Below are 15,644 nucleotides of genomic sequence, written 5' to 3'. Positions count from 1 at the left end.
AGAGTCCCACTTCCTTCATCTGGTCATAGTCTTGAGACCACTGAGGAAGGTTTCATTTGGGACGTGACCTGCTCGTAGTCTAGACTGCTGGTTGCAGAAGCTCGCTCACCTCGACTGCTGGATCTGGAACTGGATCCCGCACCTGGTTCGTTGACCTCCTGTTCTATCACCTGCCAGTTCCCAGAGCCAGCAGGGGTCTGTCAACCTTGGAGTCATTCAACCGATCTCAGATTCATTTCGCGCTGCATCCACCAACCTGTGGTCTGCCAGCTCCATCTTCCTGCTTCCTGTTCATCCACCCCTGCAGCTACAGGAGTCAGGAGAAGCCCCCACCTTCCATCTGACCCACAGACTTGAAGCAGACTGGATTTCGCCACTTCCACAACACTGAGTCATTTCTTGATATAAATCCTTTCTATATACATATGTATGCAAGCATTACTGGTTTTGCTTCTCTAGGAAAAACCTAGCCTAACACACCAAGGAACTCACTACAGTGACCAAACCCCAAACTCCAACTCACTGCCAGCAAGTCGATTCTGACTCACTGAGACCCTATAGGACAGAGCTGAGCTGCCCTTGTGGATTTCCACATCTAATTCTTTACAGGAGCTAACAGCCTCTTCTTTCTCCTGCAGAGCAGCTGGTAGACTGGAACCACTGACCTTGTGATTAGCAGCCCAGTGCATAACCCACTCTCAGGGCTCCTTCACTGAATGACAGGTAAACAAAGAATATAGGACCAACCTTAGTTTGAGATGGAGCCCTGCTGGCACAATGGTGATGCACTGAGCTGCCATTCAATAGGTTGTCCATGTGAAACCACAAACCACTCTGAAGGAGAAAGTCAGGGCTTGCTATCCTCATAAAGAGTTACAGCCTCTTGAGCCTCTACTTAAATCTTACCTCGGTGCAAGAAGGGCTTATTCGAATGATGTGGCAATGTATGATGCTCACCTTCCCAACACAATTGCGGAAGACAAAATGGGTGCATAAGCAAATTTGGTGAAGAAAGCTGATGGTGCCTGGCTATTAAAAGATAGAGCGTCTGGGGTCTTACAGGCTTGAAGGTGAATAAGCGGCCATCTAGCAGGGAAGCCACAAAGCCCACATGGAAGAAGCACACCAGCCTGTGTGATCACGAGGTGTTGACGGGGATAGATAGCAGAAGTTCAAACACTAGCAACCAAATTGACATGAAGGAGTGTAGACAAAGTGGAGACCCAGAACCCACCTGTAAGATCACTGGACAGTCCCTCAGAGAAGGGCCACATGAAAGGCCTGATGAGTCCAGGAGTTGTATAGCACAGAGGACACATCACTGTCCTCTAGTTCTTTAATATCTCCTCCCCTTTTTATTACGGTCTTAATCTTACCTCATTACTCTTGTTAGACCTGTGAATGGTCATTTATATAATTAAGATCATTCAATGCACGAAATCCAAGATACATAAACCCTTCAGAAATAGTAACTGGGGTAATGATTCCCTGCGGGTGCAAGAAGAGAGGGAGATGGGGGGAACTGACAGCTATGATGACTGTATAACCCCACTTGAGGGGAATAAGCAATAGAATCGTAAGTGAATGGATACATCGGATGGTGTAAGATACGGCAAATAATAATAACAACAGCAATATATAACAATAAGGGTCCCTGGGGCGAAGGTGGGGAAGGGAGGGGATGAAGGGGAGCTGATATCAAAGAGTTCAAAAAGAAAGAAAATGGTTTGAAACTGAGGGTGGCAGCAAGTGTGCAATTATTGTTGGTCTAATTGAATTATGGATTGTCATACTATTTGTGAGAGCTCCTAATAAAATGATTATTTTCCAAAGAGAGAGAGTTACCGTCTCAGAAACCCACAGGAGCAGTTCTACCCTGTCCTATAGAGTCACGAGGAGTCGGCATCAAATTGATGGCACTAAGTTTGGTGTGGCTTTCATTTGAGAACCCTAACATGGATCTTTGTGTGAATGCTAATGACAGTTTCTTTCTCTACAAAAAGACCTCACAAATAACTTTTAACTCAAAGAAAGGACATTCGTAAATACATATATATATTATGGCTATATCGACTACCTAAAAATACCAGAAGACTTCGCAAAGTGCCAGCTTACTGCCAAACGCTACCTGGAAATGAAGTTCTCTACAAGATTACATCTCGATAGAGGAATTATTTACCAATAATACATACTTGCACGCACCCCCCACAGATACATAAATACCTGGCTCCATCCCTGACTCCAATGAGTTTCTAGATACCAGGTTCGGGGATCGTTGCAAAATCTCCCTGTATTTCCAGGTACTCGGGAACAGGAGCCCTGAAATGCGAGTGGTTGAACTAAGAGAATCAAACCTGGGGCAAGTTGCGATGTAACAATTGGAGTGGCTAACCAGGACTACTGAGGACTCGATAGATTTCTCCAAATGGGAGACCCTTCTGGGAGCGATTGGAAGGTTTACTGCATTTGCTAATTCTCTAAGAATAGCTTCTAGGAGGAAGGGTGGGGACCCTGGGACTGTTTGTTTAAGGAGCTGTAGCTGGTTGGTCTAGGGCAAATGTCTGCCCCACACTGATCCAGGGAGTCCTCTCTCCTGGGAACTTAGTGTTTGGGAAGAGAGACCTGGGAGTTGCCAGGGGGAGTGAGAGTGAGGGGTGACTTGAAGGACAAGGCCCAGGAAACCAAGGAAGGAAGATTCCCCGGGCAGCTCCACGCCTTCCCTTCCCTGCATGGTTCACTCTTCCCTTAATTCCCTTAATTCAGTGAGAAACGCCCAGATGTTCCCGAGAAGTGTTTTAAAGTTCTCTTCGTGTGTGTGTGTGTGTGTGTGTGTGTGTGTGTGTACTTAAGCTAAGGCAGCATCCTTTTTGTTTTATTTGCCCCCCCCCCCCACACACACACAAAGTTATATTAATAAAATGAGGATCAGAACGGTGCACACGGTGGCTGTAGAGTGGATCCCGCCTCCCGGTGACCCCATGTGTACAGAGTACAACAGCAGAGGGTTTGTCACGCTGGGGCTTTGGAGGGGGCTTTGGAGGATCAGCTCTCCTGACCTTTCTTCGGAGGCACCTCTGGGTAGGTCTGAACTATTAACCTTTCAATTAGCAGTCAAGCACACTATCTGTTTGTGCCCCCCAGCAACTCCAGTTACAATCTTATTTCCCCCAGTATGCAGCTTCAGCCTCAGGGAAGTCATTCTTCTCTAAGAGGAGTGACTGTAAAGGGTCTTCGAGGATCCTGATGGTGCAGTGGTTAGGCACTCAGCTGCTAACCAAACAGCCTATGGTTGGGACTCACCGGTCTCTCTAGGGAGGGAGAGGAGACAGTCTGCTTCTGTAGATTACGGCCTTAAAAACTTCACGGGCATTTCTGCTCTGACCTATAGAGCAACGATCTATGAGCAAAGAAGCAACTCGCTGACTGTGGCTTTTCAGCCTCTGTACCCAGTAAGTAGTCCAGGAGCCCCGGTGGTATAGGGGGTTATTCATTGCACTGCTAACTTCAAGGTCAGCAGTTCAAACCCAAAAACCTCCCTGCGGGAGACAGACAAGGCATCCGCTCCTCTATTACACCACACGGCCAGGGAGCTTTGCAGCAGTAACCTCGCTTGTCATGTTGTTGGTTTTTAAGCCCCTGCTAATTTTGACAGTACCTGATTCAGGGGTTACAGCCTCAAATGCCATTAGAGATCAGGCAGGTGACATAAATAGAGAGAGTGGTGAGCTAAAGCCCATAAAAGATACTTATGCTCCAATGATTCACATGCCTGTGGTCGGAACAAAGTTCTTTGCGGGTCAAATTCACCTCCAATTCACCTAGACAAATGGATGTCAGCCTGGGAGTGCTCACGCATCTAGCTATACCAAAGCACTTGAAACAAGCTGCCTGGCCAAGCTGTTTGAAGACAGCTCTATGTAAGCCCCTAGCCAAGAACGACAAGTCGAGAGAATGAAGAAATTTCCAAACAGTACCTGTAACATCTCATACACGCAGTGATTTTGCTAAGAAAAATTCAAAAGCCGGCTGTACACAGACAGGGAGCTTCCAGCAATAAAAGCCAGATTCCGAAGAGAGCATGGAACTAGAGATATCATTGGTGACGTCAGCTAGCTCTTGGCCGACAGCAGAGAATATCCGAGAGATGTTTACTCGTACTTCGTGTCCATTGACAATGCACATTCAACTCTGTGGATCATAGCCATGGGGAACGTGGCGAAGAATGGGAGATCCAGAGCGTTTCATTGTATTCCTGTGGGACTGTTGTTTAAACTGAATCGAGGGATCCTGCGTGGTTGAAAACCAGGAAAGGTGTGCTTCAGGGGGTATCCTTCCCCCATACAAACTCACCCCGTTCACTGAGCAAACACTGGGAGAAGCTGTGCTGTACTACAGAAGCCCAGCATCAGGCCCGGAGGAGGCTCATTAAGATCCCGAGATCAGAGGATGGCACCGCTTTGCTGCCCCAAGTGAAGAGGGCTCGAAGCCTTTACTGGTGGAAACCAAGCACCCCAGCAGTCAGGGCGGGTGACACCTCAACATAAAGCAAACAAAAATCTTCACGACGGAACCAGTAAAGAACATCACAGCAACTGGAGAAAATATCTCCGAGGCCAAGGATTTCTTTTATAACCGACACCCTTGGAAGCAGCCGTGCAGAAACCAAATGATGCCGGGCATTGGGCAAATCTGCTGCAAAGCACCTCCTTCGAATGTTAAAAAGCAAAGATGCCATTCTGAGGACGACGGTGCGCCCTCCTAAGAAAGGTATTTCCAATGGCTTCGCCTGCACATGAAAGGTAGGCAAGGGGGGAAGAAGACAGGGAGAAACTGGTGCATTTGAATTGTGGGGCTGGCCAAGAATGTGTCATACGCCGTGGCCTGCCAGAAGAAGAAACAAAGCTGTCTGGGAGGAGTAAAGCCAGAAGGCTCCTCGAAGGGAGATTATGTTATCAGGGAGGCCCAGCCCCCGACAAGGACATCATTCTGGACGAAGTCAGCGCATCAGCAGGAGGGCAGATGTTCCCCAAGCCGTGGCTGTGAGAAGGGACTCAGACGCTGCCTGCCGGGACTGGGAGGGCGGTGCCAGATGGGGCTGCTGTGAGTCAGAGCCCACTGCGTGGTGGCGCCTAACAACAACAACAACAAGCAACCAGTAACCAGCTCGCTGTTAAAGTACACATCGTCCCAATGATAGCACTCATAAAACTCAAGTTTTCTCTCAACCATCTGCACCAAATAAAAAATGCTTCTAGACGGAAAATGTCCCCACCCACTTTTAGCAGGGAGATGGGGTGGGGTGGGGGAACCTCTCAAAGCCAATAGTGAGACCAAAGAGAATTATCTAGAGGTCCCAGGGCTGCTTTCAAAAGATGCTTATCAATGATGGCGATGCCTGCTTTGATGTGCGTTGAGGTGAATCAAGCGGCCCTGGTCTCCTTCTATGAATCCCAGAACAGAGAGCCGACTAGCTCCTGGTAAGCACAGCAGAGAGGCTCTCAGGGGTGCCTGCACGGGTGGAAACACTCAAACGCTCGCCGCTCCACCCAGTCTCTGCTTTGACCGCACGGCTTGGATTCTCTTCACAGGCCAACAAGGAAGTCCACTTCTCGTCCAGGAACGTGGTCAGACATTCCTGTCCCTGGAGAAAATGGACTAGGCAAACGACACCCCAAAACCGAACAGTCTCTACCGCTGTGATTCGAGAAACAATGGGGCCCCCAGGAGCCGCTCCTTGGCCTACAGTGTGCTCCCTGAGAAACTGCAGGATTCAGGATGCCGATTCCTCACAGAAGGCACATAAAAGTTTTAATAAAAAGAAAAATGTTTTTAATGAGAAACCTGCTTTTCTTCACAAAACCAAGGAACTGCTATTTCACATCCACATACGCTGGTGTTCCTTCCATGACCCTGCACGACTCTGTTTAAAACGAGAACGCTTCGCCTCCGGAGGACAGTGTAAGAGGATGGAGACACGCTATCCCCCAAGGGAAGAAGTGGAGCTGATCGCCACCAAAAACAAAACATAAACCCTAAGGAGGGAAAAGTACCTCTGTGCCATGTTTCACACGCGACTCAATCCAACCTGCAAATAGTCTGTCTAAAGAATAAGGACTTTGAAAGCAGCTGGAGGTAGGAGGGGCAGACTCTGCCATTTTCCCCGCTTCTTCTAGAAGACACTCACAGAATTAGAAGAGGAGGAGGAGGAGGAGGAGGAGGAGGAGGAGGAGGAGGAGGAGGAGGAGGAGGAGGAGGAGGAGGAGGAGGAGGAGGAGGAAGAGGAAGAGAGGCTACAGTGTGCCAGATAGTTTTTCGGGAGTGCAGGGACTTTCTGGGTGTGTGAGTGCGTGTGACACACAGTAACAAAGATGACTAACAAACAGATCGCATATTGCTGGTTCTGTAGCTCCAGGCCTTGGCAGGCACTGTCCTCTCCAACATAAATGTCAAGTAAAATATCGCCGCCACCGCCGACCTGAGGAGAGGCATCTCTTCAGGAAGCTTGATTCCTGCTGAAAGCCCTCCCTGTACAATTGGACCCTGCACCTTGCTGCTGCCCGATGGCGTTACTGGGTAAGCGTGGGGCTGCCAACTGCTGGGTCCAGTGATTCAAACCCACCAGCCACTCCTTGTGAGAAAGATGAGGCTCCTGTAAAGATGTACGGCCCCGAAGACCTACCGAGCTGGAATCAACTGACAGCAGTGGGTTGAAACACCTACGAGATGTCTCATCTGTCAGACATGATTCATCCGCACCAGAGCTACAGAAAGGAGCACTAGTTGTGGGGGTCATGCCTTAGTCCTCTACTCAAGGCAAGCACGGAAACTGTGTTTACGAACGCCGAAAACAGACATTTTAAATGCAGGCAGAAAGCAAGCAGAGAGGGGGGTAGGAAATAATCACAGTGCTATATTTATGCATGCATAATCTGCAAATTTTGGAGACTAAGAACTCTTATGGAATGCTTCAGTTTCTGTAATACGCAAGAATTGCATAGGCTCTAGGATGGTCACTTTCAAAAAGGGCATCTATTCATCTTCAATCATTTGCCCTTATTCCATAATATTCTTAAGATTATCAATAAATAAATGCACTACAGTGGCGTCAATTCCAACTCTTAGCAACTGTGGTAGTTACATAATCTGGTGTCAATTTGATAGGATTCAGAGTGAAGGGGAGGAGTCTAGTCTGTCGATATGATCATAGCCAATCAGGCCTCTGTATGGGCATGGCCTTCTCCTGAGAATTCTGGGAATTCTTCTATTTCCTCCTCGGAGGCAGGATGGACAGTCTCTCTCTCTCTCCTCTCTCTCTCTCTCTCTCTCTCTCTCTCTCTCTCTCTCTCTCTCTCTCTCTCTCTCTCTGCTTACTCCTTTGGAAACTCTCCACTGACAAGACACATGACACGATGCTGATAGACCCTGTACCCTGGGAACTGGGGAACCCACATGAAGACCGCTGTCAATGTTGAGATGCTTAAAACTTCACTGGACCCAAAGACTTTCTAGCCACTGGTCTGTGCTTGTTCTGCATTTGGCATCATTGTATGTGTTTCATTTGAGTCTGAAGAGGACTTTTAGATTGGTATTGGACATATGGGCTAATATTGGACTTATGGCCTTGAACTGGACTGGTTTGGGATGCTTTCTTAATGTACAATTATCCTTTATATAAAACTCTCTCTGATACACATAGTTGTTTCTTTTTCTTTTTTCTTTTCACATAGGAGTTTCTATGGATTTGTTTCTCTAGTCTACCTGGACTAACACAGAGACCCGACACAGGGCTTCCGAGGCTGTAAATTTTTACATATTTCTCCTCCAATCTTGGGCTAGTGGATTCAAACCCCTGACCTTGCCTTTAACAGTCCAACATTTACTGGGGCTCCTGCTCTAATCATAGGATTAGAACCCATGAACTAAAAGAGGGCTTCCTCTCTAGAGCTAGTTCTGCTATGACTGTGCAAGATGGGGGTGAAGAGAGAAAGACTTATATGAGGATCTTGCTTCTCTTTTTTATAACAAATTATTCTCTGCAAGAGAAGCAGACGCTCTGATTCAAGTGGCAATATAATTGCCGGATTTTTGTGCCTCCAACACCTGCAGAGGAAGCACGGTGACAAGAAACAGCCAGCAACCCAATTACTGCACGCAGGTTTCAGCGCCCAGAGAGCCGCCCTCCAAGGAGGACCAAGCTGTTCCTCCTTCAGCACTCGGGTTGGTGCCTAGGGCAAGGTGACCAAGGACCTCCAGCACACCATCCAGCTTATGGACAAAAACAGAATTTAAAGAGAGTGGGATTCAAGGCACTGAATAGATAACTTTCCCAAGCTTTCGTTATTTCTCTTCCTTAATGATGCATTCAGCTTCTATTTCATTAGGCCTTCGTGTGGGGCTGAAAAAGAACCAGATTTGCCTCCGAGACTTCGGGAGCACTGAGCTTCCTTCCCAGGAGTCGAAGGGAGGATTCGATAACTGGTCTTTCTGGCTTTGAGGAAGACTTGAAATAATCTTAAATCCTTAGGAAATGAGACCGATTCAACATGGAGTCTCACCTTTTAGGAACTTGGCAAGGTTCGGCCCTGTATTTTAGAGATAAGCAAACAAGTAGAGGAGACCCAGGGGAAGTTTCCTGAGGAGGTTAAAAACTTAGACACCATATTAACTGGTCCACTCACTTCATCCTTACATACAAAATTTGGAGACTAAGAATTCTGATGGAATATTTGCAGTTTCTGTAATACGCAAGAATTCTATTCAGAAAGGGCAGTTTTATTCGCCTTCAATGCATAACTGGTTGGAATAGCTAAGTGCTTATGTTTTGACACATTAGTGTATCGGAGAGCATTTACTAGTATGCAGGGCCACACAGTTCTTCCCATTAAGAACAGCCACGGAGGCAAAACCTTACTCCATCTGGGATGAATTTCGAGATCACAGCATGTACCAAACGACAAACCTAAATGCGTTTCTGCTGCATCTCAAACGGAGAGCTGTGCACGGAAGGAGGCGGGTCTGGGGGCCTTTCCAGGCCGTGACTTTGGCCTGAACGTTCGAGAAAGGCCAGGGCTCAGATCACAGGAAAGCAGGCTGGGGTTCCGTAGGCAAAGGAACCCACTGGAGCCAAAGGAATGGAAATCACTTCTAATCAACTCTGTTTGGAGAATGGCTGGGGCCATAGGGCTGCATGGGCTAGTGACAACTGAAGTCACTATTATTGAGGGCTTACAAGACAGAACACTGAGAGTACCCTGGCTGCCAGAAGAACAAACAAACCTGTCTTGGAAGAAGTACGGCCAAAGTGCTCCTTAGAAGCGAAGATGGCCAGACTGCATCTCAGGTGCTTTGGACATGTTATCGGCCCCCATGGAAATGAACCTCCTGCTTGTGGAGTGGAGGTTTTCTGACATGATTCTTCCAACATGAATCTCCTATTCATGCCTCTGTAACTCCCACCAAGTGATTGGGTGGGCCTCGGCAAACAGGCTGTAATGTGAATTGAGGGGGTTGATCAGTTTTAGTTACCGCCCCACCCTGACTCTAAGGAGAAGCCATCTTTGAAGCAGGAAGAGAAAGCAAATCCCAGGCCCACTGGAGGCGGAGCATGTTTGAGATCTCTCCATGAGCGGAGGAAGCTGGGACCAGAGGCACCAGAGGCCAGAGCAAGGGGCAGAGCAACAGGCTGGCTCCCTGGCCCACGGAGGCAGCTGCCAAGGGACCACACGGCCAAGAAGCTGAGGGCCAGAGAGAGGTTTACTGAGGAGAGGTGGTGCCGGTGACCAACGACTGTATTCTTAATGGTTACTCACCCTGGCTGAAAGTCACCACTTAGCGCCCCTCATTAGTAAACTCGTGCGTATCGTCTGTGTGTTCCGAGGGGCTATTACAACAAACTATGCAACACAGCATGGAAGTAGAGTCATGGGAGGAACAGAATGGGTGTCAGAGCAGAATGAAGGAGGATGGAGGGTGGAGCCATGTCTGACCCCTGCCTTGTGGCAATAGGGAAGCCAAAGGTCAGATATGCCCCCCCACCCCCCGCAGCCATTTACTGCAGTCAGTGGGAAAGAAAGAAGACTTCCCGAGATGGGTGGACACGGTGGCTGTAACTGGGGGTTCAAACATAACCACTGTGAGGGCGGCGCAGGACCACGCAGCATCCTGTTCTGTTTCGTACCTGGTCACGGTGAGTCAAAACGAGCACAAAGGCACCGACCAGCAACAAGTCAGGTGCTCTGCTAAATATGCTGTATGTCACCCCCACCCTGACCCCAGGGCATAGACTCAAATCTCAGGCCTTTGTTAACCACTCACTTCCTACCTGATCTCATGATCTTACACAAGGACACTTCCCAAATCTGTACCTTCAGTCTGACGCTTTCCTCCAAATTCCAGACGCGGATATCCACCTGCCTACTTCACATCATTGGATGTCAAATGGGTATCTCAAATTTAACACATCTGGAAAACACAGTCCTCATTCCCATCCACACCACAGCTCACCCTCGCCAACCACACAGAACAGAAACCTGCTCCTCCTTTACCTTTCAAAATATATCCAGAATCCAAACACTTGTTCCCTCCCCATCTAAGCGGCCACCATCTCTAACCTACATCACCACCATCTCTAACCTCCACCATCTCTAACCTCCACCATCTCTAACCTCCACCTCCACCACCTCTAACCTACACAGCCACCATCTCTAACCTACACCGCCACCATCTCTAACCTCCACCACCACCATCTCTAACCTCCACCACCACCATCTCTAACCTCCACCGCCACCATCTCTAACCTCCACCTCCACCATCTCTAACCTCCACCTCCACCATCTCTAACCTACACCACCACCACCTCTAACCTCCACCTCCACCATCTCTCACCTACACTGCCACCATCTCTAACCTCCACCTCCACCATCTCTCACCTACACCGCCACCATCTCTAATCTCCACCTCCACCATCTCTAACCTCCACCTCCACCATCTCTAACCTCTACCTCCACCATCTCTAACCTACACCACCATCTCTCACCTACACCGCCACCATCTCTAACCTCCACCTCCACCATCTCTAACCTCCACCTCCACCATCTCTAACCTCCACCTCCACCATCTCTAACCTCCACCTCCACCATCTCTAACCTCCACCGCCACCATCTCTAACCTCCACCTCCACCATCTCTAACCTCCACCTCCACCATCTCTAACCTCCACCTCCACCATCTCTAACCTCCACCTCCACCATCTCTAACCTACACCTCCACCATCTCTAACCTACACCTCCACCATCTCTAACCTCCACCTCCACCATCTCTAACCTCCACCTCCACCATCTCTAACCTCCACCTCCACCATCTCTAACCTACACCTCCACCATCTCTAACCTCCACCTCCACCATCTCTAACCTACACCTCCACCATCTCTAACCTCCACCTCCACCATCTCTAACCTCCACCTCCACCATCTCTAACCTCCACCTCCACCATCTCTAACCTACACCGCCACCATCTCTCACCTGCACCACCATCTCTCACCTGCACCACCACCAAACCGAATCCCTTTCTGTCAAGTCAGCTCCGACCCATGGTTACTCCCTGTGTGACAGGGTTGTCCTGGGTGTAGTCTTCAACTGCCTCCTATGCACGCAAACCCTAGACAAGGCATAAGGAAGACTGGAGAAGAAATCTTTGGATCATGACATTGCGGAAGAATATGAAAATACACAAGGACTGCCAGGAGAATAAACAAACAGACCTTGAAAGAAATACAGCTCGCATGCTCCTTAGAAGCGAGGAAAGTGAGACTTCATCTCATTCTCTGGACATGTTATCAGGAGGGCCCAGTCCCTGGAGAAGGACACCATGCTTGGTAGAGTCATGGAAAAAGACAAAGACCCGCCACAAGATAGACTACCACAGCGTCCCTAACAATGTGTTCAGATATAGCACTGGCTGTGAGGATGACACAGGACCAGGGAACAACAGCAATCGCTATGCAAGCAGACCACGAAATCTTTCTTCCTCTGGTGGGTAAGAACTGCCAACCTTTAGTCCAAAATCTGCACTAGCCAAGGACCACTGCAGCCGCCTCCTGATGGGAGTGGGTGTGAGATTTCCCTCTGAGTCTATGCCTCTAAACGTTCTCATGTCTGCATTAAGCTCTAGTTATCCAGTCAGACGTCTGAAGTCAAGACAAAGCTTGAAGAGCGATTCTTGGACAAGTACAGTAAAACCATAGAGGTTGCGAATAAATGTGAAAGGGAAAGTGCAGGGTGGAGCTGGGGGCATTTGAGAGATGGGATGGGGCCCTGGAGAACCTCCACAGGACAAAATGGCCCAAACTCTTAAGAAGTACCAAGACCTAGGTCCAATACAATGCTAGTGTTCATGATCCCAAGCCGAGAGTCACACGGCTGGATGTGTGTGCTGGGTGTCTGTTCACTAGGCTAGGAACCCAGCAAAGGGAACATCTGGTACCCGGGAAGGCCTGGGCAAACCTGCGTTGAATGTGTATGGAGTATATGGAAAGTCCTTGAGGCATGGAGAAGGAAGTGGCTCTTCACATAGGAAGACGGTTTACAGGGAGAGAAGGGGAACTCCTTGAGCTTCTCCAGGCTGACACCACTAGCGGCCTAGAGAGGGATGGTGTCTTGAGAAGGGAGAGAGCACTGGAAAGGAAGGAAATCAGCAAAGCCAGCGCTGGACTCCCCTTTGTCTCCCTCCCCAAGAGGGGCGAGGGGAGGGAGGACTGAAGGAAAAGTAGAAAAGCAGGGGAAAGCGGGTGGGGGTCCGGGCATGGAGTTAAAACAGCAGATTTGGAAGTAGGTGTTAACAGAGGCATCAACTCAAAACTCACTGCCACTGAGCTGGAGCGACGTGGTTTCAGACTGCTGCCCTTGCTGATATTGCCCAAGGCGGCCCCACTACGCCCCGGCGCTCCTTCCCGAGGGTACAGGGACTAGGCAAATATGCCTGCAGCGTAATCTTTTCTCCTCTCAAAACTCACTGCCCCTGAGCTGATGCCGACTCATATGGTGGATTCATGTAGGTGGCAGGGTGCAGTAGAATGTGAGTTCCATAGACGGTAACTCTTTACAGGAGTAGAAAGCCTTGTCTTTGAAGCAGCTGGTGGCTTCCCGCTGCTGACCTTGCAGTTGGCAACTCAACGCGTAACCACTACGCCACCAGACTGAAAACCACGCACTGCCATTGGCTCGATGCTGACTCACATCAGCCAGGGCGGAACTGCCCGCGAGTTTCTGGCTGGCCTGGATTTCTCCCCGCTACGCCAGCAGGGCTCCCGGTTTACTCCGTGTAAATGACGGAGCGCCAAAGGAGGATAGGAGGCCGCAGACCTAACATTCAGAGGTTAAAACTATCAATGAAGAGTGAGTCGATAAGTGAATGAGGTAGGATGATCAACATATCTGAATGCTGTACGACAAACTCAGGCCTCCGGAGACAATTAACTTCCCGTTAGACGGTATAGGGTCTTCACTTCTCACCCTTGCCCTGCCTGGGAGGGTGCACCGCCGTCTTGATGATGAAGGTCGAAGGAAATGAGTTCCCGGGGATCACCGCCCAGCCCCGTCCAGGCCTCCAGCAGAAAACAGGGCAGCGAACCCTGACTCTTGCCCTTCAAACACTCGATCCAGAGGCCGCTGCCCTATTGAAGCGTAAGCACGCTGAGAGCAAGGCGTGCCCCGCAAGCTGGGAACTGCCCGGCATGCGCTCAGCAAATCCTTGAGGCCCATCCAAGGACCTGGGCTCCGTCCCGCGGCGCCATCACGGCGCGCGGAGGGCTGAGCCGGGCGCAGCGGGCAGAGAGAGGTTGCAGATTGGTTTGAGAGGGCTCGCGGGGACCCGGACTGCCGGGCTCGCAGGCCGCAGACTTGGCCGTGTGTGTCACTAACCTTCCGGCTGGCGCGCCCGCGCGGGGCGCAGCAGCCCGGCTCCGGCGTCCCGCGCCCGCCGCCCCCCGGAGGCGCGCGGCGCCCGCTGCGCACGTAGGTCACCTGTCTGCGGCTGGCACCGCGCGGCGGCCCGGACGCGGGCCCGGACGGCAGGTGCAGCCGGGGCTGCCGGGGGGCCCGGCCCGGCGGGGCGCTGCCCGCGGGGACCCCGGGCCGGGCGCGCCCCAGCTCCGCGCAGAGCCGCAGGCCGAGCAGCAGCGCGGCGGCCAGCAGGCACCGGCGCAGGTCCCCGCAGCCCCTCGCGGGCAGCCTCTCCCGGGCCATGGAGCCAGCCCGCGCCTGGGCCGCGCTCCGAGCCCCGCCGGCGGCTGCACAGGGCCCCGCAGGCCCGAGTGGCCGACCGGAGACTCCCCGGGCTCAGAGCCGCCTGCCTGCCTGCAGCCCGAGGGCGCCTCCGAGTAACCTTATCCTCGCGGCCGGACAGGAAGGGCGAGGGGCGGCGGGCGGGGCTGGGGCGAGCCCCGCCTCGGGGTCCCCGAGGAGCACCCTCCCCCCTCCCCCGGGCCCCCAGAACCCGTCCGAATCTAGAGCTAGGCGGCCAGGAAAGAGCATCCCGACGGGAGGGCAGGTGAGCTGCGGGGGTGGCACTGCCAGGAACCAACTCCGCTTGTCAAACAGCGTGTGCGCTAAGCGCAATATAAAATAATGCGCCCTGATGCTCAAGTTTACAACTTCGCTGCCTTGAGAAAGAAGTGGGGGGCGGGGGACTGGGGGGAGGCGAAGAGCGCTGGGTACAGAAGAATCAAATTAGAGTCACTCCGTTTCTAAATTCTGCCTGCAGCCAATCCGCGCTGTCTCTCGGCGTTATGAACGTGTGGGGGTGAAGGAGCAGAGGAAGGAGCCGGCGAAGACAGCTGACAGCAGGAGAAAGAACAGAAGCTACATGGCATGATGTAAATCGAATTAATTTAACTCCAAACACACACACCTCCCTGCTGTCTTGCAGAGATGCGAGGGAACACATTTATCTGTGGGCAACACACTCTCCTGCTGGTATTCCCATCAACACCTTGACCCCAATTAATCAGACGGAACTTTCCCCGCCTGCAGCCCAGGGCTGGCTACTCCATTTTCCCTTGTTTTTCGGGTGATTCCCCATCATCCACTGAGGGGTTGGGGCTGTTTTCTGTCCATGTGGCCACTCTGGTGTTCAGGCTTTGCGCCTGCATTTCCTATGCTTTATGGGCAGCAGCCTCTACTGACCCTTCCCCTCCCCCACACAAGAGACCAAATAAGAAGTCCCCACACCCCTCCCTTTAAATGTCAGGAATTTTCCACAGGGAGCATTGGTTTCTAAATTACCCTTTCTCTCCTGGGTTAAGAAAAGCCCAGTCTTTGTCCCCAGACAACACAATGGAATGATTTCGCTCCTTGGAACCCAATCTTCCAATCTATTCCCTCTTCAGGCCAGGTCCCCAGGCGCCTAAATGTTTGGATTATGATTGACTTTTGTGGGGTTTTTGCTTTTTTTTGCAGTCAGCCCTCGGGCATTGCAGCTGGGCTCCGTTTGAAAGCATCCAGGCAAGTCCATTTTTCTTCACACCAACTTATGCGAGAAAGCCTCAAGTCAACAACTGCTAAAAGGACATGAACTTCGGTGTGTCTGGGGCACCGTGCCATTCAGGAGCTGTGAGACTTTGGACAAAGTACGCAACCTCTCTGCACCTC

The 15,644-nt window shown here is 50.9% G+C and overlaps 1 protein-coding gene across 1 annotated transcript in view; it reads right to left on the bottom strand.

The window, feature by feature from the left end:
- Positions 1-14,240, bottom strand: part of METTL24 (methyltransferase like 24) — a 159,533-nt gene extending 145,293 nt beyond the window's left edge. The window contains exon 1 of the mRNA XM_075553988.1: positions 13,917-14,240. Coding sequence (XP_075410103.1) covers positions 13,917-14,240 — 324 coding nt within the window. The remainder of the gene's footprint in view (positions 1-13,916) is intronic.
- Positions 14,241-15,644: the final 1,404 nt, after the last annotated feature.

Source organism: Tenrec ecaudatus, chromosome 7 (genome assembly GCF_050624435.1).
Source record: "Tenrec ecaudatus isolate mTenEca1 chromosome 7, mTenEca1.hap1, whole genome shotgun sequence".
Classification (NCBI taxonomy): domain Eukaryota; kingdom Metazoa; phylum Chordata; class Mammalia; order Afrosoricida; family Tenrecidae; genus Tenrec; species Tenrec ecaudatus.
The sequence above is the reverse complement of the archived record's forward strand: the minus strand, read 5'-3'. Positions and strand labels throughout refer to the sequence as shown.